General features: G+C 38.0%; 1 protein-coding gene across 2 annotated transcripts in view; it reads left to right on the forward strand.

The window, feature by feature from the left end:
• Nucleotides 1-17,458, forward strand: part of LATS2 (large tumor suppressor kinase 2) — a 44,169-nt gene extending 26,711 nt beyond the window's left edge. Inside the window, exons 2-8 of one of the 2 annotated variants that reach the window (XM_063305789.1) lie at nt 4,420-4,552; nt 5,208-6,754; nt 7,934-8,516; nt 9,921-10,103; nt 10,774-10,880; nt 13,760-13,881; nt 14,151-14,220. In XM_063305789.1, coding sequence (XP_063161859.1) covers nt 4,420-4,552; nt 5,208-6,754; nt 7,934-8,516; nt 9,921-10,103; nt 10,774-10,880; nt 13,760-13,876 — 2,670 coding nt within the window. In that variant the 3' untranslated portion in view covers nt 13,877-13,881; nt 14,151-14,220. Of the gene's footprint in view, nt 1-4,419; nt 4,553-5,207; nt 6,755-7,933; nt 8,517-9,920; nt 10,104-10,773; nt 10,881-13,759; nt 13,882-14,150 lie in introns of both variants that reach the window. The other variant, XM_063305787.1, reaches the window with a different exon arrangement.
• Nucleotides 17,459-21,828: the final 4,370 nt, after the last annotated feature.

Below are 21,828 nucleotides of genomic sequence, written 5' to 3' on the forward strand. Positions count from 1 at the left end.
ATCTTAAGGACATGTCACATATATTTGCTAAGGATCAGCAAGTTTATGTTTTAGTTCTTTAAAAACTCTTGGATGGATTCCATCTGAATCAGAGGATTTATTTGTTTTCCAGGTGCCAGTTAGATTTAAAACATATCTTGTCAGCACAATCTTTCCTCAGATTTCGCTCATTAAATTATCAGTTCAGATACAGATATCTGCACTAGGATAGTATGTGCTGAGTACTAAAATACTTTGGGGACATGGCCTAGTTATACTGCTCTTATATAGGAATTTGCCCTTCTGAAATTTCTAGTTTATATGACACTGTACCTTCTTTCTGAAGTGCAAAGTGACAGTATTTCCCATATCCTCAGATGGCTATTTTGTTTGTCTTCATCCCACCAAGTTTCTTTTTGGCCCTATAGCTCTGGTCTCCCTTAGACCGGTGTTTCTCAACAGTTCAACCTTGTAGTTCAACCTCAAGTGGTTCAGTCTTGCTGGCTGGGGAATTCTGGGAGTTGAAGTCCACACATCTTAAAGTTGCCAAGGTTGAGAAACACTGCTTTAAACCAAGCACTCCAGTCTCCCACTGCTTTAAACCAAGCACTCCAGTCCAAAACCCCATTTTGGCTCAAGGACTTTTAGCATTCACTTCTGAACACTTAGACATGATGCCTTTATGCAAATGTCTCGGGATATGTGATGTCTTCTGTGAATATTTGGCTTCTTTGACTTCCATGTCTTATAGTGTGCTTATGTCCTTTTTTGTGCCCTGTCCCCACTTTAATAATCAAAATATTTTTATCTTAATTCCGTAGAGACAATTGATGCTGAACTGGATGCTCTCCAGCTCATTTCACTTTCCTGGCTGGGGGTGGGATGGATCTGCTAGCAGTTCTATCCTGTTTGAAATAGTTATCTTTTTTTTATACACAGTCTTAGTTCCACAGTGACTATCAAACTTAAATTAATTCTGCCCTTACACTCCTTCACACTCCTCAGGTATATCTCGGTAGCTGATCCTGCATACAAGCTATATAACATTTCAGATAAATATACCTTGACATACTCAACTTCCTATTTAGAAACGTACATTTAGATTCCAGAACCTCACACTTTCCAAAAAAATGACAATTACATTGGTCCTACGTTATTTACGCCAGAGTGCATCATGACTGCTGAATCTGTCCCAGAACTATTTACCAAGCTAAAGTGATACATATATATTTTGCTCCAGCATACAGTAAGACTTGTACAAATCCTGCTCTCTTTGTCAAATCATCTATTGCTATGAGACCTCAGAAGCATATCCTTGACAAAAGAGGGTATCTGTTCATCACTAAGGATATTTTCTTTTTCTTTGGAACGACAGTTTTTATACATAAAACCCAAAAAACTCCATGACAGCAGAGGAACTGTTACTCTGGTAATGGGATGACATTGTTTTATCCCTGCAGACCTTACCTTCAGCCTCTGCATATCTCCATTTCTCCACATCAGTTTTCTAATTTCTATCCCGAGAAAAAAATCAATCCACAAAGCACTATCCAAGTGCAAATATTCCACAGTATACTAGGTAATAGGTCTGAGCATGCTTATAGAAAGTCAAAAGACATGTTCCCCTACTATTTATTAAATAGCCTCATCTTTTTTCCAGCTTCCTTGTGAAAATGATGCAGCTGCTTTAATGTGTTGACTCATTAAAGGAGCCATACCTTTCTTTATAGGCTTGCATGGAAGCATGAAAAAAATTGGCTGCTTTAATGAGAAGCAGTTCATTCAGATTATTTTCGAAGTGTCCTCAGCAGTATTGGATAGCCCTATATCTCTGCTACTTTTCTATCTCTATAGCTGTCTTCCTTAATTTCAGTTTGTTTACCTCTATGTACCATTGCTAAACTCACCTGTCTGCATAACTTCTTCTTATAATGATAATTTATCACTTAGATTGAGGTATGTGCTCTCTTAGACTCCCCCTCATGTCCTGAGAACTGTGTTCCATCAATGTTCCTCTAATCTTCTAGCCTCCCTGTCAGGTTTTCCCGCTAAACTCCCATGTAAAGGTTCAGCTTCATTTACCTACTCTGGATTGCATCTCCTAGGACTAGCAGGATATTTATAGAAGTGAATAGCTGTTGGCTCACCCCCAGCTAGCTAAATAACTCCCTTCAGCCACTACCCTATGCACAGACCTCAAGTGGAGGTCTATTGTAATAATGTTGATCTGGTTTTCCCATGTGTGTTTTTGTACAATATTTTCTTCCACATTTAGCTTCTTATTGCCTTAAGGTATATAACAGGTATAATTTTTAAAATTTAATCATGGATATATCCTGCAGAAGCAGGACCCTTGAGTATAATACTATAATACATCAATAAATTGCCCAGGAATGGAAATTACCATGTGTTCTGGGAAACAATACTGTTTTCCTTGAGCTTCCGGTAGGCAAGATACTCAGCAGCATGAATAATCACAATGAGCTTTCCTTAAAAGGCTAATTCTCATTTATTCTGAAGAGGCCATTTCTCCTGCCCCTCCCCTGAAGAACTCTTGATCTCTTTCCGGCATCTGTCACCCGTCCTTCTTTGTGAATGGAAAAGCAAGTTTTCATCTCTGTATTAAGTATGTGACTGTTAGCAGTTTTCTGTTGTCCATATCTTGGACTGCCTGTTGTCTCCTTCAGATATACTAAGTTGGAAAGGGTTTTTGTCTGTTTCTGAGGAGAGGAGGAATATTTCCATAACCTCTTTCACAATCTTTACTTGTGATTATAAATATACTCTGGCAACCAGCATCTTCTTTTTCCTCTCAATGAAAAATGTTGCTGGGCAGAGTCTTATAAAACAACTGGAGTCCTAGTCGCTGCCAATGGGAGTGTGGAAGAAAGCCAACACAGAGGCTAAAACAGGGGAAACTGTCCACTGCTATTCCTGCCTTGAAACAGTATTTAGGTAAAGGGTGCTTGGAAATAACTGTTGGCCTTTAAACAATATTTGCTTTCTCCAAGTGGCGGGGGGTTACAGGTAGTCCTCGCTTAACAGGCGACTGTTCGAAGTTGCGACAGGGCTGAACGAATGGTAGTTACAATTGGTCCTTGAAGTTACGGCCATTGCAGCTCCCCTCGGTCATGTGATCAAAATTTGGGAGCTTGACAGCCTGCCTGCATTTACAATGCACGTTTACAGAGTGTCTTTCAACTCCCCCCACCCACCTATCTCCCCCCATCTCTTCCCTTTTGGCTGCCCTGTGCTCCGCCGCCTGCCCCCACCACCCCGCTGATCTTCACCGCCTTCTTCGTCCCACTGCTGATGAGATGCACCTGGCCGAGGCAGCTGCTGGCCCTTCGTGACACTTTGCAAAGGCCTCACAAAGGCTTATGGCTTAGTGTGATGTAGAAACCCAGCCAGTTGTGGTTTATACATTAACCATGTTTATCCCATGCTTATCTATGTGAATTCAGACATTAGGTGACAAAAGGCTTTTAATAGGCATAGGAATTATTTTTTAAAAAAAACCTCCTACCCTCATGTTTTATATATTTGTTCTTATATGAATTATATTAAAATAATATAAAAGTCTCAATAGCATGCTATCTGTAGCATATTGTAAGAAGAGCTGCTGCACGGTATCATTGCTGCTGCAAGCAGAACTGAATTTTAAAAAAATATTTGGAGCATTCTAGCTACTTGCCAAAACTTGGTTCACTTGAGTTGGTGTCTTGAGTTGCTAAGCTTCATAATTTGGTGAACATTCTCAGCCAACTGGTTCTAGAAAGCTCTGTTCTGCTCCTAAGTAATAAAATGTGTGCATTTCCAGAACGAAGTTCCAAAGCACTGCTTTCTTGTTTTCAAAATGTCTGATTGTTTTGCCTTATAGTTGAATAGTCAGTTAATTGGGTTAGTACATTTTGAAGCTTGAAACTGATTAAACAAAAACTTTTGAACAACCAGGCAGCACTGGCTGTTTCTTTAAAATGGGAATTACTTTTCCTATGAATGTTTACAGAAAGATGGTGCATCTTTGTCTCCTCTGCAGGAAGGAATGCCTCTTTAAAGATAAAATTCTTCTGTGAAATCTGTATGTAGAGTGTAGTGATTTAGATTTTAGGCTAAGACCCAGGGTTCAGTCTACGCTTAAGCACAGGAACTCACTCAGGGACTTTGGACCATGCTGAGCCTAACCTGCCTCACAAAATGGCTGTTGTAGGAAAAACTGGAGGAGCGCAATCTATCTGGCTTTGAGCTGCTGGAGGAAAGGCAGGATATGATAAATAAATATAAGCAGTTGTATTTTTTCTTTAGAGGCATAATATATTCAGATTTAATGCATCAATAAATTGAAATTCATTGTTTTGCTGTACTTGTCGTATTATGAGATCAGATGCTTCCAGATCATTTACAGATCTCTTGTACGTGTGTGGGTTTAATTTTGTCCAGGAGATGGCTGTCAGAGCTCTCAAGCAGACTGGGAGTAGAAGCATCGAAGCAGCTTTGGAATACATTAGCAAGATGGGATACTTAGACCCTAGAAATGAACAAATAGTCCGTGTAATTAAGCAGACTTCTTCAGGTAAGCAAGTTCTTTTAGTTTTCTCCATGTGTTTCTGAAGTATTTTAAAGTGGATCTGACACTGTGTATGCAAGATTAAGATTTCAGCTCTCCTACCTTGGCTAAATGTAGCTCCACATTGTAAAGGAAGAGGAAGAGAGATTGTGGTTCTGTGGAGTCTGGAAGTCTGTATGTAAAATTCCATAGCTGGATCATTTGATGTGATAATCTCTCATGCAACTGAATGGAACTCTTTCAGAGACTCCATTGCATTTAGTGTTAAAAGTTTTGAGATAGAACTCACAAGGAAAGATTACATGTAAGAATTCTGTTGTCTTCAGCGCAAAAAAAAGAACAGGAATAATATACCCTTATGCACTTCACTGTTTTTCTTCCACCATTCATTTAAAAGTGGGGCAAATGCATTTATAAAGAATAATTCAAAAACATTTTGCTTTCTCCAAAATTGATATTGTGCACAGTGAAAAGTAAACTTGAGGAAGAACCAATGCTTAAACAGTGAACACAGTGAATAACTGTTTTAAATCTGGCATGTTTAGACAAGACTCTGTGTGTGTGTGTGTGTGTGAGAGAGAGAGAGAGAGAGAGAGAACAGCATTTATTTATATGTTTATCTTCCTGATATTAACCCATCCATTGTGTCATTCCCCTACAGGAAAAGGTATAATGCCAAGCAGTGTAACCCGTAGACCAAGTTTTGAAGGATCCACCGAATCTTTTCCACCTTATCACCAGATAACCAACCCAGCCTATGATGGCACTGGCTTTGGTGCTGAATCTGCTAATGTACTGAGTGAGGTTCCCAGGCCATATATGGACTATTTACTTTCTGCTCCTCAGTCTGCGACCATGAATGCTCCTGTACAAAGGCCACCATGCTTAGGCTCCCATAACACTCCTGGCAATCTTCAGCAGAAAACATACCCTACTAACATGGATTCCTCCGTCATCAACTATCCAGTGGCTGGTCATAGCAACCAAGCTTTGCAATTGCAGGGCACCCATGGCTCAAATAGTCCACATTATGGCAGACAGCCTGTGATGGTGCAGAGTGAGGGGCTTGGATATGGAATTCAGCGGAGCCATTCTTTTCAAAATAAAATGCAGCAAGAGGGAGCATATCCAAGCCTTCCTAATAAAGCAACTGTTGCACCTAACAATTCTGGCCATGGGTTCCAGCAGGCACCAGCGAGTCTCTATATGCCACATTCCCATCACAAACAGCCAATCCCAACTTCTCATCCAATGCATGTAATCACTAGAGGTGCTGCATTTAGTAATGAATTTTCAGACAGCCCACCCCAGGGTCTCTTAACCCCATCTAGAAATAGCCTGAACATGGACCTGTATGATCTGAATAACTCTCAGATTCAGCAGTGGCAAGCAACCTCTTCCTCCTCTTCTTCCTCTTCATCCCGTCGTGATTCACTACAGAGCCAAGCCTTGGAAGCATCTCCACGGCAGCATGTACCCTTCAGGCCAGATGCCTGTGTCCCCAGTAGAACCAATTCTTTTAACAACCACCAGACACAAATGCCAGTATCTATGAGGCAGACTGCTTCAGGCAAAGCAGATGCCTCCATTCCTTCTCCAAATACCATCACAGCTGTCACAGCTGCTCATATTCTCCAGCCAGTGAAGAGCACAAGAGTAATGAGGCCTGAACCTCAGACTGCTGTAGGCCCTGCACATCCTGGTTGGTTACCTGCACAGTCTTCAGCATTAGACAGCTTAGGAATGATGGAACAACACCCCCTTCCTGTTGGGGGGGTAAATTCCTATCAGTTAGATGTTGATTATAGCAATCAGGAACTCAGGTGTCCTCCACCGCCATATCCCAAACATTTGCTGCTACCCAATAGTTCAGAGCAGTTTGACATTAACTGTTTACGTCCAGGAATGGAACAAACCATCCGGGGAGTCCCAAGCTCATCAAGCAGCAAATCTGAGGAAAACGGAGAAAGGAATGACAAGATCAAGACAGCTAAAACAGAAAAAGCGGGCAAGGATAAAAAGCAAATACAGACCTCCCCAGTGCCAGTGCGGAAGAATGGCAAAGATGAAGAGAAGAGAGAGTCCCGAATCAAGAGCTATTCACCATTTGCCTTTAAATTCTACATGGAGCAGCATGTGGAGAATGTTATAAAGACCTATCAGCAGAAAATGAATCGGCGGCTGCAACTGGAGCAGGAAATGGCCAAGGTGATTTATTTTTGTGGGTGTCTGTATTTGATTTTTGTAAAAGTTAATAAGTTAGGACCTTCAGCCACACGTAAGTCATACATAACAGTGTTGTATGTTAAGAAAAGTAGGTTTATAGGTCTTTCTCTTTTCTACATACAGCATCATTTCATCTAAAACCGAAAGGACATCATTTTTCTGTTCCTTTAAAATGTGGATAATAAGGTTTTCCTCCAGTCATGGAGGATGGAACAGAAAACTATTAAGCACTACTCCTTCATCATTTTTCAAGGTTAACCTCTAATGTCCAGTATAAACAATGTACTATATGTGAATGAATGTATACATATATACACACACACACACACACACACTGTATGGATGTGTGTGTATATATAGGTGTGTGTATGTGTGTGCATGTGTACGTGTGTGTGTGTGTGTGTATGTATATATATATATGTCCTTCGAATCAGTGTTGACTCCTGGTGACTGCCTGGACAAGTCCCTGCAGTTTTCTTGGCAAGATTTTGGAAGTGGTTTGCCATTGCCTGCTTCCTAGGGCTGAGAGGAAGTGGCTGGCCCAAGGTCACCCAGCTGGCTTTGTGCCCAAGGCAGGACTAGAACTCACAGTCTTCTGGTTTCTATGCTGGTGCCCTAACCACTACACCAAACCTGCTCTCATATATATATGACCTTAAACAGAGCAAATTCTCATGATTGTAGGTATTGAACCCAACCATTTCTGTCGACAGTGTCATGAAATAAATATGGTTCTGAACCCATTGGGAAGAACTCATTGTTGGGGAGGCCTGTGCTGAATATACCTCTCCCCTGATACCATCTATACAAAGTAACCCATGTGAGGGTCCTCCTCTGCAGACCTTTGCACTGTCCAGGCAGATGCCAGAGGGAGGTTTGCTTATTTAAAGAGAGGTCTAATCAAACAGATGAAGACAGTAAACCAGAACATAATCTATATGTACTGTATTTAACTATTTAAAGCCTCCATTCCCAACCTGATGTCCTCCAAATTAAGGAAAACTGGCTTAGAACCTGAGAACGGGACAAAAAGATGATTGGCTTTAATTTATAATTATAACACAACTACCTCATTTATGTAGGTTTCTGATAATTTCTGCAGTGATACTGATTATTTTGCTTCTTTCTCCCTCTCTTCCTCACCTCCTGATTTTTACTAAGGCTGGTCTTTGTGAAGCAGAGCAAGAGCAAATGAGAAAAATTCTGTACCAAAAAGAATCAAACTATAACAGGCTTAAAAGAGCTAAAATGGATAAATCAATGTTTGTAAAAATCAAGACTCTGGGCATTGGTGCTTTTGGTGAAGTCTGCCTTGCTTGCAAAGTGGACACTCATGCTCTGTACGCCATGAAAACACTGAGGAAGAAAGATGTGCTCAACCGTAACCAAGTGGCTCATGTCAAAGCAGAAAGGGATATCCTTGCAGAAGCAGACAATGAATGGGTGGTCAAGCTCTACTACTCTTTCCAAGATAAAGAGAACCTGTACTTTGTGATGGACTACATCCCAGGGGGAGACATGATGAGTCTCTTGATCCGAATGGAAGTCTTTCCAGAAAAGCTAGCTCGGTTTTACATTGCTGAACTAACTTTAGCCATAGAAAGTGTGCACAAAATGGGATTTATCCATAGGGACATCAAACCTGATAATATCCTGATTGATCTGGATGGACACATCAAACTGACTGATTTTGGCCTCTGCACTGGATTCAGGTGGACACATAACTCAAAATACTATCAGAAAGGTAGTATGTTTATATAGTTTTAAGGAGAAATAACTAATAATGCTAGGTTTTGAAATTTTGGTTACTAAATTGTCACTTTGCAGGGTACAAGAACCAGATTTCTGTTTTGAGGAATTTACAATCTAATTGTATTGCACAGAGAAGAAGAGGGGTTGGGTGCAGTTAAATAGGAGAAGTATGCGTGTTCTTAGATACTTAGATAGGCTTAGGTGCAAGACAGCAACCCTCTTCAATTTGACATCTTCCTTGGAAGGCACCACTGGCTGAGAATTCTTGGAATTCTGGTCTGAATGCAAATGGAGGCTGCCAGATTGGGGGAGGTAAAATAGACACAATTAGCAGTTTGGAAGAAACTTTTCTGAAGAACATTAAGAAATAGAATAGAAATTAAAGATAGTGTCCAAAGTTGATTTATTGTAAGAATTTATATCCCAGTGTTTAGTAAATGCTCAGAATGGTTTTCAAAACATTGAAAATACCATATCAATATTTTAAACAGAACCATGTAAAAGATCTTAAAAGACATGAGAATGGAAATACCCTGCAGTGTTTCGGGAAGCAATTCCAAGCATAAGAGATAGCAAGGAAAGTATCTTGAAGGAGTAAGAAATCTTTGGTAAGGATTTATTGGGATTAAAGAGTAGAGGGAAAAGAGGATGGCGAAAGGCAAGATAAGCAGGAATTTAAGATAAGAATAAAGCATATATGTAAGGCTAGGAGCAGACAAAATCAGTATAGGGATTAATGAACAAGTTGTTAGATGTCTACAGCAAACAAGTAAATCATTTTAGTAGCAGTATTATGAATAGGCAGATGTTCAAATCAAACCTTTATTACAGCCTTTGGGCCAGAAAAGCACAACAGTAAAATACACAGACCTGTGATTATTAATAAAAAATTTTTAAAATGCAATAATATTACATAAAATACATTATTATAGTCACTGTAGTACGAATAGCAGTGGCAATCACCAAATCATCAAAATTTGTGCTAAACTTCAACCATAGGTAGGATGGATATAATAAATGATAGCATAAAATCGGGCAACCTGGAAAGATATGTCAGAGTCCTGGTCAGATAGAAGAAGTTCTGATGTTCAAAACTTCAAGTTAAATTTACATCACCATGTAACATAAATCACTGGACATACTTGATGCCCCAGAGCATATTTTTCAATAGAAGGCTGAAAAGCTGAGATGTCTTATGGGTCCTAATATTTGTGGAACACTCTTTTTAATAAATTACCCATTTAAAAATGAAGACATAAATTACAACAAAAATGAATTACACTTTTCATAACTAGAATCCTATGTTGCAGTTCACTTAAAACAGTGAGTAATGTCAGTTTCTATTTTGTGACTTGGAACGTTTTTATGGATTTTTGCAATCTTTTTCTTCTGAAAGGGAATCACATCAGGCAGGATAGCATGGAGCCAAGTGATCTTTGGGATGATGTGTCTAATTGTAGATGTGGAGACAGGTTGAAGACCTTGGAGCAGAGAGCTAAAAAGCAACATCAGAGATGCTTAGCCCATTCCTTAGTTGGCACCCCCAACTATATTGCACCAGAGGTTCTTCTACGTAAAGGTAGACAATTCTTATCTCTGTTATATATATGTGAAAAAGACACTGTTACTTTGACTCCTGTTTTTCTATTTTCTGCTATTTAATGTCATGGGAAAAGCTTGAAGCTTAACTCCAACTGTTAAGCAACTATTTACCATGTGAAAGTATGAATCTGCTGTCCGTATCTGGATAAGCTCTTACAGCTGTAAGATGTTCAGCTGTTCTTGCAGGCAAGCAGCAAGAACAAAAGATAGAGAGAATTACAGAAAATCCATAGCTGCCCTTTGGACCTAGAAGGTTTTCACGTTACTGATACTTAAAAAGATATGGGCAGAACCATTTTTGCACCAAATATTGGGTGAAACAGATGAATTAACATTCAGGACAGGTGAAATTTTATGAAGAATATAATGCTTTATGTGTTTTCTTAGCTTTACAAGTTCAGTGAATAGAATAATCTGAGTATTCTTGAATGCACATTTTGCTTTCACTAGCAGGATTTACATGAACCATTTCACTTATTTTATTTTTTAGGTTAAAATTAATTATTCAAAGATTCAACCAAACCTGCATATAATGGGATATAGATGATGGTGGTGGTGGTGGTGATGATGATGATGATGATGATCTTTAAACCCAGCATGAAACAGTGAAAACAAATAGTGTACTTTTTTTTTTGCTTACCTTTCAGGATATACTCAGCTTTGTGATTGGTGGAGTGTTGGTGTAATTCTCTTCGAGATGTTGGTGGGGCAGCCTCCATTTTTGGCATCTTCTCCTACAGAAACTCAGCTAAAGGTAAATTTACTCCTAATTGATTGTTTATTTATGTTACATTTATATATATTTCATATAAGCTATGGAAAGAATAACACTGCTATACATCAGAAACATCTCAGAAACAACCAACAGACTATTACAACTATACAGCATCACTGTAGCACACAACCAACTAAAGCCCTCCAAAACATCTTAAGTAACCCAAAAGACCCAGCAGCCCAAGAAAAAAAAACAGGAGTCACCTACAACATAGAGTGGAAAGACTGTAACAGCCGCTACATAGGACAGGCAGGCCAAAGACTAGCAGAGCGCATCCACGAACACCAACTAGCAGTCAGAAGACACAATGAAAACTCCTTCATCTCACTTTGTATATCCTTGCTGTTAAAAGTCAGAAGTCACATCTTTTTGTAACTTTGAAAAGAAAATTTCTTGTTTTTTTCACATCTTTTTAGTTTTTCTTTTTTTTTCTTTGTAGTTTTTTGTTTTTTTTGTAGCTTTTATCTTTGCTTTGAAACTTAATAAAATTCTTAAAAAAGAAAAAAGAAAACTCCTTAATCTCACAATACATGGACAGACTCAATCATAGTTTCAACTGGGAAACTGTGAGCATCCTAGACCAAGCCAAATCCAAAAATGCTAGGGAATTCCTAGAAGTTTGGCATTCAGACAAATCAGCCATCAATAGACATTTAGGGATAAACCACATTTACACACCATTCAAAAGAGACAATAAAAAAGCCAAGAAGGAAACAAAAAGACCAGAACACATCCTCTCCAGCAGCCAACACCCAGATAAGCAGGGATTAACACCAGACAAACAAACAAAAAAACAGAAAACAATGCTCTAATCAAGGAACTACCAAGGAGAAAATCACACACCCACCAACACTGGCAAGGCTGGCTACTGTATAAAAACAGGGAGCAAACCCCACACTCCCTCACACTGATGATGTTACCGTTGGGTAATGAAACATCTGCAAGCAAACAACCAAGCTCAGAGAGCACCAAGGACTCCACAGTTCAGCCCTGAGTTACATACATTATCTTCTATTGATTGTTATATTACTGTGTTGTCCAGGGACAGGTTAAAAACTGTCCTGTTCTATTTTCACTTCCCTTGTTATTGTTCAAATGATAAAGCTATCTTGAAATTGTTATTAGATAGTTATCAAGTTTAGTTTCCAACAAATAAAGCATTTTTTAAAAGTGAAAAAGGATATTGTGGGGCTGAAGATTCAGAATGATCATATGGCAACTCTAATGAGGAAATGTTACAAATCTGTCCCTTTTTAGCTGGGAAAGGGACAAAAAAAGTTAGGTGTGATAGAGGTGTGTAAAATCATACATGCTGAAGATAAAAGGGAGGTGGGGGGGAGCTCCCTGTTGCCCAGAGTCACTATGGAGTTGGGCAGCCTTATAAATTAAATAAACACATAAATAGTTCCCAAGGTCATAGAATAAGCTGGTGATAAAGTTATACCCTTGCATAAAATTTTCAGTGAGATTAGCATCATTACCAAAGAATTCTGTTCCCCAGAGTTAGATTACAGCATTTATTTATGAGATTGAACCTTAAACTTAAAGAGCTTATTACATACTTAATCTTAGCAGCTAAAATAACAGGGATGTCCAAAGAGCATGGTCAAAAAAGACAAGATGGTAGTATGAGAGTATGATGGAAGCTCCTTCTGTGTTTTTTATGTGTGGTGCATATTCAACAGACATAAAATGGGTGGAGCTTTGATTTACCATTGTAATCACCATCTTGACATTTTTTACAATACCCTGTGGACACCTCTGTAAAATACTAATTGCTCAGCATTGGAAAACTTTAGATAATCTGAACAATTGAGATGTGGAGTAATTCAATTAGTATGTTAATTAATTTGATTAGTATGTTAAAAGCGTTCACAGATAAGGTTAAAATAATGAAACATCCAAGGCTGGAACCACAATTCTACCAAATTTTGGTGGACTTTCAGTATTATGTAATATATGCAACAGACCTACTATTGGTAATATTTATGATATACAGCAAATATGACTGTTTATTATCTGCTTATTTATTTCTTATTTATTTTTTAGTGAATTTTTTTTTCTATGCCTTACAGGTTTATGATATTCAGTAACTTGATAATGTTTGTAACCTACTGTTCAACAGCAGCAACAAATAGAATGAGATGGCAATTCAGGATAGAGAAAAGAAATGCTTTGCACTAAAAGCATGAAAGAACTTGCTCTAAAAGGTGGTTGAGAAATATATAATTAAAATATATCTTCTGACCTTTTTTGGACCTTGACCAAAGAAATCTAGTTGTACACACACACACACACACAAACACACACACACCTGTTTGCCCTAAATATGAATTATCTTTATTGAACTCTTAATTAAAATAGCTTCATATCTGAGTAAAAAGGATATATCGGCAATCAAAGCTCTTTTGATTTTTACATTGTGTATGTAATACATAGAGAGATAGAGAGGGTGCTGGAGTACTTAGGGGAGAATATTACATCCCTGTGCATGAAACAGATCAGTGTTGCATTTCGAAGAAATGTCGAGAATTTATCCAAAAACAGCGAGGAGAGAGAGATATCTGTTTCTCTAGAGCTGGATCAGCTTAGTTGTTGGGATATGATTTGTTTAGATAGGCTGTAGCGGCAATAGAGGAACTCTTGATTATTTGTATTTATTGATAACTTACATTTCCATATATATTTAGTAGATTTAACAGAGAAATTCCTAATATATATTGCACTACCTATCACATAACTCAGGTGGTCTCTTTATGTAGAATGTAAAGCCATTTAAGAGTTTTTTGGTTGTGTGGGGATTATTGGAATTACCTGTGCATTAAGTAGAATCCTTTTTGCCCCTTCTGTTCATTTAGTACAGAATACTTAGCCCTGAGATGGGTCCCTTTGCAACAGTGGCAGCTGTAGTTTCACTAAATATTCACTATGCTCCTTGGTTCAGAGAGTACAAGACTTCAACATGGGGATGGTGAAGGAAGTGAATCAACTGGGGACTATGCTAAATATGCAATTAAATTGCTTCACAGTATCCCTTTATGGAGTGAGGCTCTTTTTGCCATGATCTAGCTGTCTATTTAGTTTGCCTTCTTTGTAAGTGAGGTCTTACATGCGAAATAAAGCAAAAGGCAGAATTTCATTGAGTACAGTTATAAAATTGTGATGTGCAGCAAAGTTATTTTACATGTGGAAGGTTTGTACTTCATGAGGATTAATATTCAACATTAACTATATACTTCTGTTTTTTAGGTGATAAACTGGGAAAATACTCTGCACATTCCTTCTCAGATCAAACTCAGCCCTGAAGCTAGTGATCTTATCACAAAACTCTGTTGCTCTGCTGAAGAGAGACTTGGAAGAAATGGAGCAGATGATATCAAGGCTCATACTTTCTTTGACTCCATAGACTTCTCCACTGACATCCGCAGACAGCCAGCTCCTTATGTCCCAAAGATCAGCCATCCAATGGACACTTCCAATTTTGATCCAGTTGAGGAAGATGGGCCTTGGGATGACACCAGTGAAGACAGTGCCAGGGCATGGGACCCGCAGGCCTCGTCTAACGGCAAACATACAGAACATGCCTTCTATGAATTCACCTTCCGAAGGTTTTTTGATGACAATGGTTACCCATTCAGATACCCAAAGCCTTCTGGGCTAGATATAAGCCAGTCTAAGAATTCTGATGTAGAAAACAAAGATGGGCTGGATCAGAATGGAGCCTGTCAACCTGTATATGTATAAATGACTGTACAGAATCCTAAAAAAAACTTTATTCATAAATTTGGGGTCTTCCTTATATAGTCCTTTGATGGGTTCAGTTCCAGTTCAGGATCATGCAAGTCTGGGGAAAGAGAGACTTGAAGAGAAGGTTCTAAATGCTAGCTATTTCAGATTTTAGGCCATTTAGAACTGTAAATAGCTTTGTTGATGAGTGCACTTGAAATCCAGATTTTCACTCTAGTTTCTAAGGCCTGGTATGTTACATTCTTAACCAACTTTTTCTTCTTATCTGCTGTTGCATTTACAAGCTGCCGTAGCATTGTGCTATTTTTTTTGTTCTAAGTGAGCAAAGAGCACTTATTTTTGTTTATAGCAGGGTTGTTTTTTTCCTACTAAATTATAGGAATTAACTTTGACAAATCATGCTGCTGTTCTTCTTTTCTCATTTGTTAAAAATTGGATCCATCGCACTTATGTCACATTTTAGGAAAATACGTAAGATTGAAGAACATGTAATTAAGTCTCTGTGCAATAATGTTTAGTAAGAGGAAAAAAATGTATTGCGTCTAATGTCCTAAATTTACCAGTGCCATTTTTGTATTCAGATCCTAATCTTTATGTGTATGTTTCCACATTTCAAAATTCTGACACAATTGTTGAAGCTGCTTTATTTCCCTTTTTAAAAACATATTGGAATTTAGTGTAATCATAGTCTGAGCAAGTGGCAGTCAGGATGTGATATCAATGATTAATGTGTGGAGAGTGCTGCATGGGTTGTGTTATTTTGTTTTTCTGTTTGAAATGACCTTTTTCTTGCCATTCACAGGCAGGTCCTGTGTATCCATTTTTACTGAAGATCTATAACATTAGACCTTCAGAATGTGTGCTGATAAAGTATTGTGTGGATGGTTTTTCTATTATGATTGTGTGCTATCGATTATATGTTCCCTAAGACAAATGGCAATGCTCTAATTCACAAAGGGATTGATGGTGTGTATAGGTGGAAGAAGAGTTTGGTTTAATCAGTTGTCTTATTTCATAAAATACTTATCCTTGTATAAAAGGATAAATGGCAAAACATGGCTTTCAAGATCACTTCGTGGTCAGAATCTGTGGCCCATCCACCTAACACAATGCACAGTATTCAGTGTGTTTGTAAGTTGCCACATAGTGTTCATTAATATTATCATTTAGTATCTGTATGCAGAAATATATAATGAGAACGTTCAATTCTCTGTGCCTTAAAACTGAATCAGGAGCCTTATATTCTTAAATTTTATAGGACTCTTCTGAGCTATAATGCTAAGTGACAATGAATTTCTGGAATATGTTGGACATATAAAGTTGCCTTTATACTGGTTCAGGTTATTAGGTATAGTGTACTGTCTCCAGACAGTACAGGATAATCTAGCAAGCTGTTTCTTAAAAGCAGAGGTGGTTCAAGCCCTGTTATCTGAGACCCTTTTATTGGATATGCTGGATATTGAAAATGGGACTCTATATATACAAGGCATATACTTAATCAATAGATTGTAGTCCTTCCTCAGATGCAGTTTTTCATTATTGTGATTACATTTTATGGTGACAAATCAGTGTGTGTAGCTGCCCTTAGTCATTTAGGCAAGGGTAAAGAACTTTTCCTTTAGATGTTGCTGGATTACAGTTCCCATCCCATCAGTTCCCTAGCATGGTCTATAGTGAAAAATGTTGAGTTTTATTGCCAGCATCTGGAGATCTGAAGGTCGCCCACCCCTGATTTAGGCATCCCTGAGACCATATGAAGATACATCAACACATTTTGGCATATCTTGTTGCTTGTCTGTGATGATTTCAAGGCCTAGAAACTGCATGCATGATAAAAGCATGTAGTTTTGTTTTGTTTAAATCTGCAGGTAAGCACTGTATCATCGGTATAAAGAAAATTAGAGATGGTGCAGTCACATAATGATGTATCTATGCTACATGAACACAACAGTGGGACACTCCCGAGGTTGCTTGGAACTGTGAATTATGATGTCCTGTTTAAGTGGAGAGATTTATCTTAACCAGGTATATACAGAACAGAATCTATTTAGGTTGCAGCCATAGTTGTCTTAAGTGAAGTATCCAAATGTTGGTCTTGATTACACCTGGTCCATTATACTGTTATATATTATGATAGATCAAACTAATCCTTCATCTCTATCAAAATGCAAACATACTTTTAAGATATTTTTTAAATTGTTTAAAATACGCATTTTATTAGCTATATTAACATAAGGAATATTCAAAGTGATAATGGCATACTAAAGATAATTAAGCCATAAATATCTTCATTTATATTCTATATATACCTAAATAGATTTTTCTTTCAAATTCTTAATTCAGATTAGTTTAACAGTCCTATTTTAAATGACTGATTGCAATAACACTTGAGGGCAATATTCCACTGTGTGTTTGCTTATTTTGTTTTTTTAAATCTAAAGCTTCATATTTTCCTATGTTATTCCATGTTATTTCTTAATATTTTAATCTATCATATCCTACCCATTGTCTAGATACTATCTAAAACAACACCTGTAAATCCATCAGAGTAAACTAAACAAAATGATTGTGTATTTGTTTACATTTGTATGAAAGGAGTGTTCTGAGATATGCAGTGCTTGTGTTGTGGTGGTTTATGAAAGATTCAGTATTACTACTTTTTATATAATGCCATTTTTATATTTACATCTATCTGTCATTCTTTTATGTGGTAGGTTCTTCCTCAGGAACTCAATTTAACTGTTATTTATTTATCATTTGCCTTTTGAAAGCTTCTGCTGGCACAATTTATTATTAAAAAAAATGAATCAAACTCCAAGATGTCTCTTTTGTGTTCTTATGAGCTATGAAATGTTTGAAGATAAACCAGAATTGACGTCTGTGGAGCTGAAGGTAAGCACTGTAAGCAGTGGACTCAGTACAGGTAGTCCTCATCCTAATCATGACCAGCAACTCTGTTGCTAAGCGACACCGTCATGGGACTGCCTCTACTTCAACTCCCCCCATCCACCTGTTCCCCCCAATCTCTGCCCTTTTGGCTGCCCACCTACCTGCTGCTGCCAGCTGCCCCCTCTGCCTGGCTCTGCCTGCCATGCCCTCGGCAAAAGAAGGACCTGGCCAGCACTCAAAAGGAGGCCCTGGTTGGTGTGCGAAAGGAGGCCCTGGCTGGCACATGGAAGAAGGCCCTGGGTGCACTGTTGTGAAAGAAGGACCTGGCTGGTGCGGTGCAGCAGGCATGGCAATGGCGGGCGGGGCGGGTATCTGGCAGCAGGGGGTGGTTGGGTACACTAATATTAAGGTCTCTAGAGCTAAATTGAATTTAGCTCTAGAGGCGGCTGTAAATGCAGGTGGGCCTGAATTTTGTTCATGTGACTGCAGGGGCGCTGCAATGGCCAGTACTTAGAGGGCTGGTCGTAAGTCCCTTCTGTGCTGTTGTAACTTCAAACAGTCGCTGAACGAGTGGTCATTAAGCAAGGACTACCTGTATTTTTTTATCATATTTTTATCACCGCCCATCTCCCCCACACCCACCTGTATGGCTTAATCACAAAGAGTCAGAAACCAGGAATGCAGACTGTAATTCAGGAAAAGCCAGGGTGGTGGCAAAAGGTCAGAAGAAGCCACTGAAGTTAAGGATCAAGAGATCCTTGAAGAATGGGGAAAAGGAGCATGAACAATGATGTGGCTTCAGAATTGTTTCTTTGCAAATAACTTAACACTAAGTAGAGCACCCATAGTTCCAGGCTTACTCTGTTGGGAAAGCTTGGGGGCTTTAAGGTGCTTTTTGCCTCATATGTTAGCTATGACAGGGTGAGAAACTGGCTAACTGCAGCTACAGTTTGGACATGTCATCTACTTCTGAGCCTGAACAGAAGAAGGGAAAGTGTTCTAATGGCATGGGCTGTCCAGTAGGATTCTCCTGATCTCTGAGACATCATTACTGTCACACGTTAAATGGTTCAGTAAGGATGAGAAATTGGAGAGAGTTGCCAATGAACTATCCATATTAGGTAAAAATTTTGCTTGCATAAATATCCTTTTACTGGTTTATTTAAATGGATTACTAATGACATCAATCATAGGCTCTTACCAATATTATTTCCATAGGTAACCCTGTTAAGTTGGGTATATATAAAGTTGGTTTTAAGAGTTGTTGCACATACATTAGCTGCAGTGAAGTTCGAAAAGAATTTATAACTTCTTTAGGTAAATGGAAAAATTGATGCGAAAAGCCCAGAGTTTTCATTAATAAAATTTCAGAGATAAGAACAGGGGTCATAATATTCTTCTATAAAGCAAATATTGGAGGTATCACTTTGGTTGAAAAAAGAAATTCAATTTTTTTTAAAAAAGGCTAGTAATGGTAAAAGCACCTAATATTAATGTCTCTAGAGCTAAACTGCATTTTAAAACATTAACTTGTATAATTTTATACTCTTAGCATGTTTCATGAATCCAGACAATTTGGGCTTAGACAACAAATCATGGTTTATCTCAATGTGTGGACCCATCCAGTATTTAATACTGTGCTACTTAGAACAGTAACAAGGTAGATTTTTCAATGTTTTGTGACAAATTATAGTTCCCTACACATTTTTGCCTGCACCTCAGTTCCTTAGCTGTTTCATAACATTGCCATGAACTGAGAAAAATTACCAGCCTCTCTTACCTGAGCAATCCCACTTCGCTCAGGAAGGGCCCTGAATCTCTAGAAATGCTTTTTCAAAGGGCACAGAAGGTTGTGGGGAGGAATGGGTGGGAAAGTTTCCTTTCATAAACATTCTTAAATCATCTTAGAATCCAAGCCATTGTTCTGTACAAAGCAAAACTTGCTTTTAATGAAAACATTTTTAAAAATGCAATGGCAGATAATCAAACATTAAATTCCAAACATATTTTCCCGCAAGTACAATTATTTTTTTGTAGAGATGATAATAAATTTAGAAATTCATCTGACACAAATTGCAAATGCTAAAATCTAAGAATGTTTTTGCTGGCAAAGAAAGGTGTGAAACAGTGGATGGTAGTGGTATGTGATGGAAATTCTATTGGATCTATTCACCGAGCAGGAAAGGCTTTTACTTATCTTCTGAACCAATCTGTTAATTAAACTTGAGCAACAGACAATATATACGGTGAATGTTAGAGCAAAAAGAGCTCTAAATATGTTGAAAAATAAAGATGCCTTAATTTAATAATTTATTAGAGAATGAAAGTTGATTGTAGCTAATATATTCTAAAATTTATTAGAGAATGAAAATTTGGCTTTTTTATGCTTTTAGAAGTAAACCCCAACTTAAATGTCTTGAAGATGCTTTGGATTTTCACTCTTGCAGACTCTTAAGCTGGTTTGGGGATTGTGGGAGTTGAAGTCACAAGATATCTGGAGCCACCAGGTTTGGGACCATTGGCCTATATGATTCTTTTCTTCAGTTCCTTAATGGTGACTTCACTCAAGTTTTAGGTGACCTGCTCATGCTGGCTGGGGAATTCTGAGAGTTGAAGTCCACACATCTTAAAGTTCCCAAGGTTGAGAAACAGTGGCCACAAGATCAACAGAATTTGAGCCTGCCACAAAAGACACTTGATTTGACTAGCAGTGCAGCTATAGGAGCAGGTTGGGAAAAACCCTAAGACTTGGCTGAAGTTATCTATCATGAAAACTGCAGTAGCTACCTGTTTCAGTGTGCTGGTAGTGACTTTTCTAAAAAATATTAATAATTGGATGCCAACTTACTTAAAGACTTCCCTGTGTCCATGCAAATTTATCAATGCATAAAGATTAGCTATAGCAGCCCTACTTGCTTACCTTCCCAGTAAGAGAAATTCAGCTCCAGGCAACAGGGAGAATTTTTTTTTCAGTGACAATTCCACATCTATGGAATTTCCTCCTTTAGGAGATTAAATCAGCCACCTCACCTGTTTTTTAGGTGAAATTTAAAACCATTTTTATTTCTTGCTCTTAATTACAAATACAGTACAAATTGTATTTATTCTTGGTATGCTTGTTTAGATCTGAATGGGTTCAACCCCCCCCCTTCAGAACAGAATAATTTAAAACAGAATAAAACTATGAGATGATGTTGTTTAATCCATTGAGGTAATGTTAGTGTTTACCTTTAATGTGGTTACCCAAACTGATGGTATTACAAATTATATACTATAAATTTTACAATAGATTATATATTACCTTGGAAAGTTCTTGCATTTGAAAGGTAAATAATGTGTTATTAAATAAATGCAACTATGTATTAGAAAACAATAACCAAAGAACATGATCTGGCAAACAAATGTTATAGATATAGTTCAATAATAGATACATTTCAGCCCATAGCATGATCTCACTGATATCCAGCAAACAATAACAATACTGTGTCAAAAAATACAAATACTGTAATGGGTCAGTAGAGCTGCTTGTCAATCTTAGCATTTGAGACAGAAATAGCAATATCCCTCCCTGCCACCATTTCTTTGTTCTTAACAGACTGAATGCAGCTGGCAGTTCACCAAGGGCTGATTGGCATGAAGCAAACTCTTTAAGTGAGAGCTATAGGACATTTTTAGAACAGCAGGAGAATTAACATTTCAGATAAATTTGTCTATCCACAATTTTGGGTGATTGCCAGAGAACTTAGCTGTCCTGTGTGTTGTACGGATGACACATAATGATTGTAATAATGTGAAGATTCTGTCAGTGTCACATGATCAATTGTAAGTCCCTCTCATCTACTCCATGTTTTACTTTTGCCATACCATACTATAATGTACTTTTTCTCTTCATTTTGTCATCAAATATCATACAAGTCTTAGTCAACTTCAACAGAAGCTATTAGCTCAAGCTGCTCAGTGTCTGGGTTCACATTTTAGATCATAATCCCACAGCTACAAGCCACCATGAAGCTCCAGTCACATACATCAACCTACCTAAATATAATATAAACAGATATTGTGCTACTGTCATATTTTATTTCTTGAGAAAGTTGATATGCCTCTACTTGTCTGTTAAGTCTCTCACACAAGTTGGCTTACAATGGTTCCCAAGGACTCCATTCTGCCAATGATTTCTGAAACTATTAACGCTAGTCTGTGGACTGCAGTGGTCTCATGCTTAAGAAGCTTTCTGTAGCCCTGGCCATTTAAACAATTATAGTCCAGTGGCCAATTTATTATTTTATTTATT

This window comes from Candoia aspera, chromosome 5 (assembly GCF_035149785.1).
Source record: "Candoia aspera isolate rCanAsp1 chromosome 5, rCanAsp1.hap2, whole genome shotgun sequence".
In the NCBI taxonomy this organism is placed as follows: Eukaryota; Metazoa; Chordata; class Lepidosauria; order Squamata; family Boidae; genus Candoia; species Candoia aspera.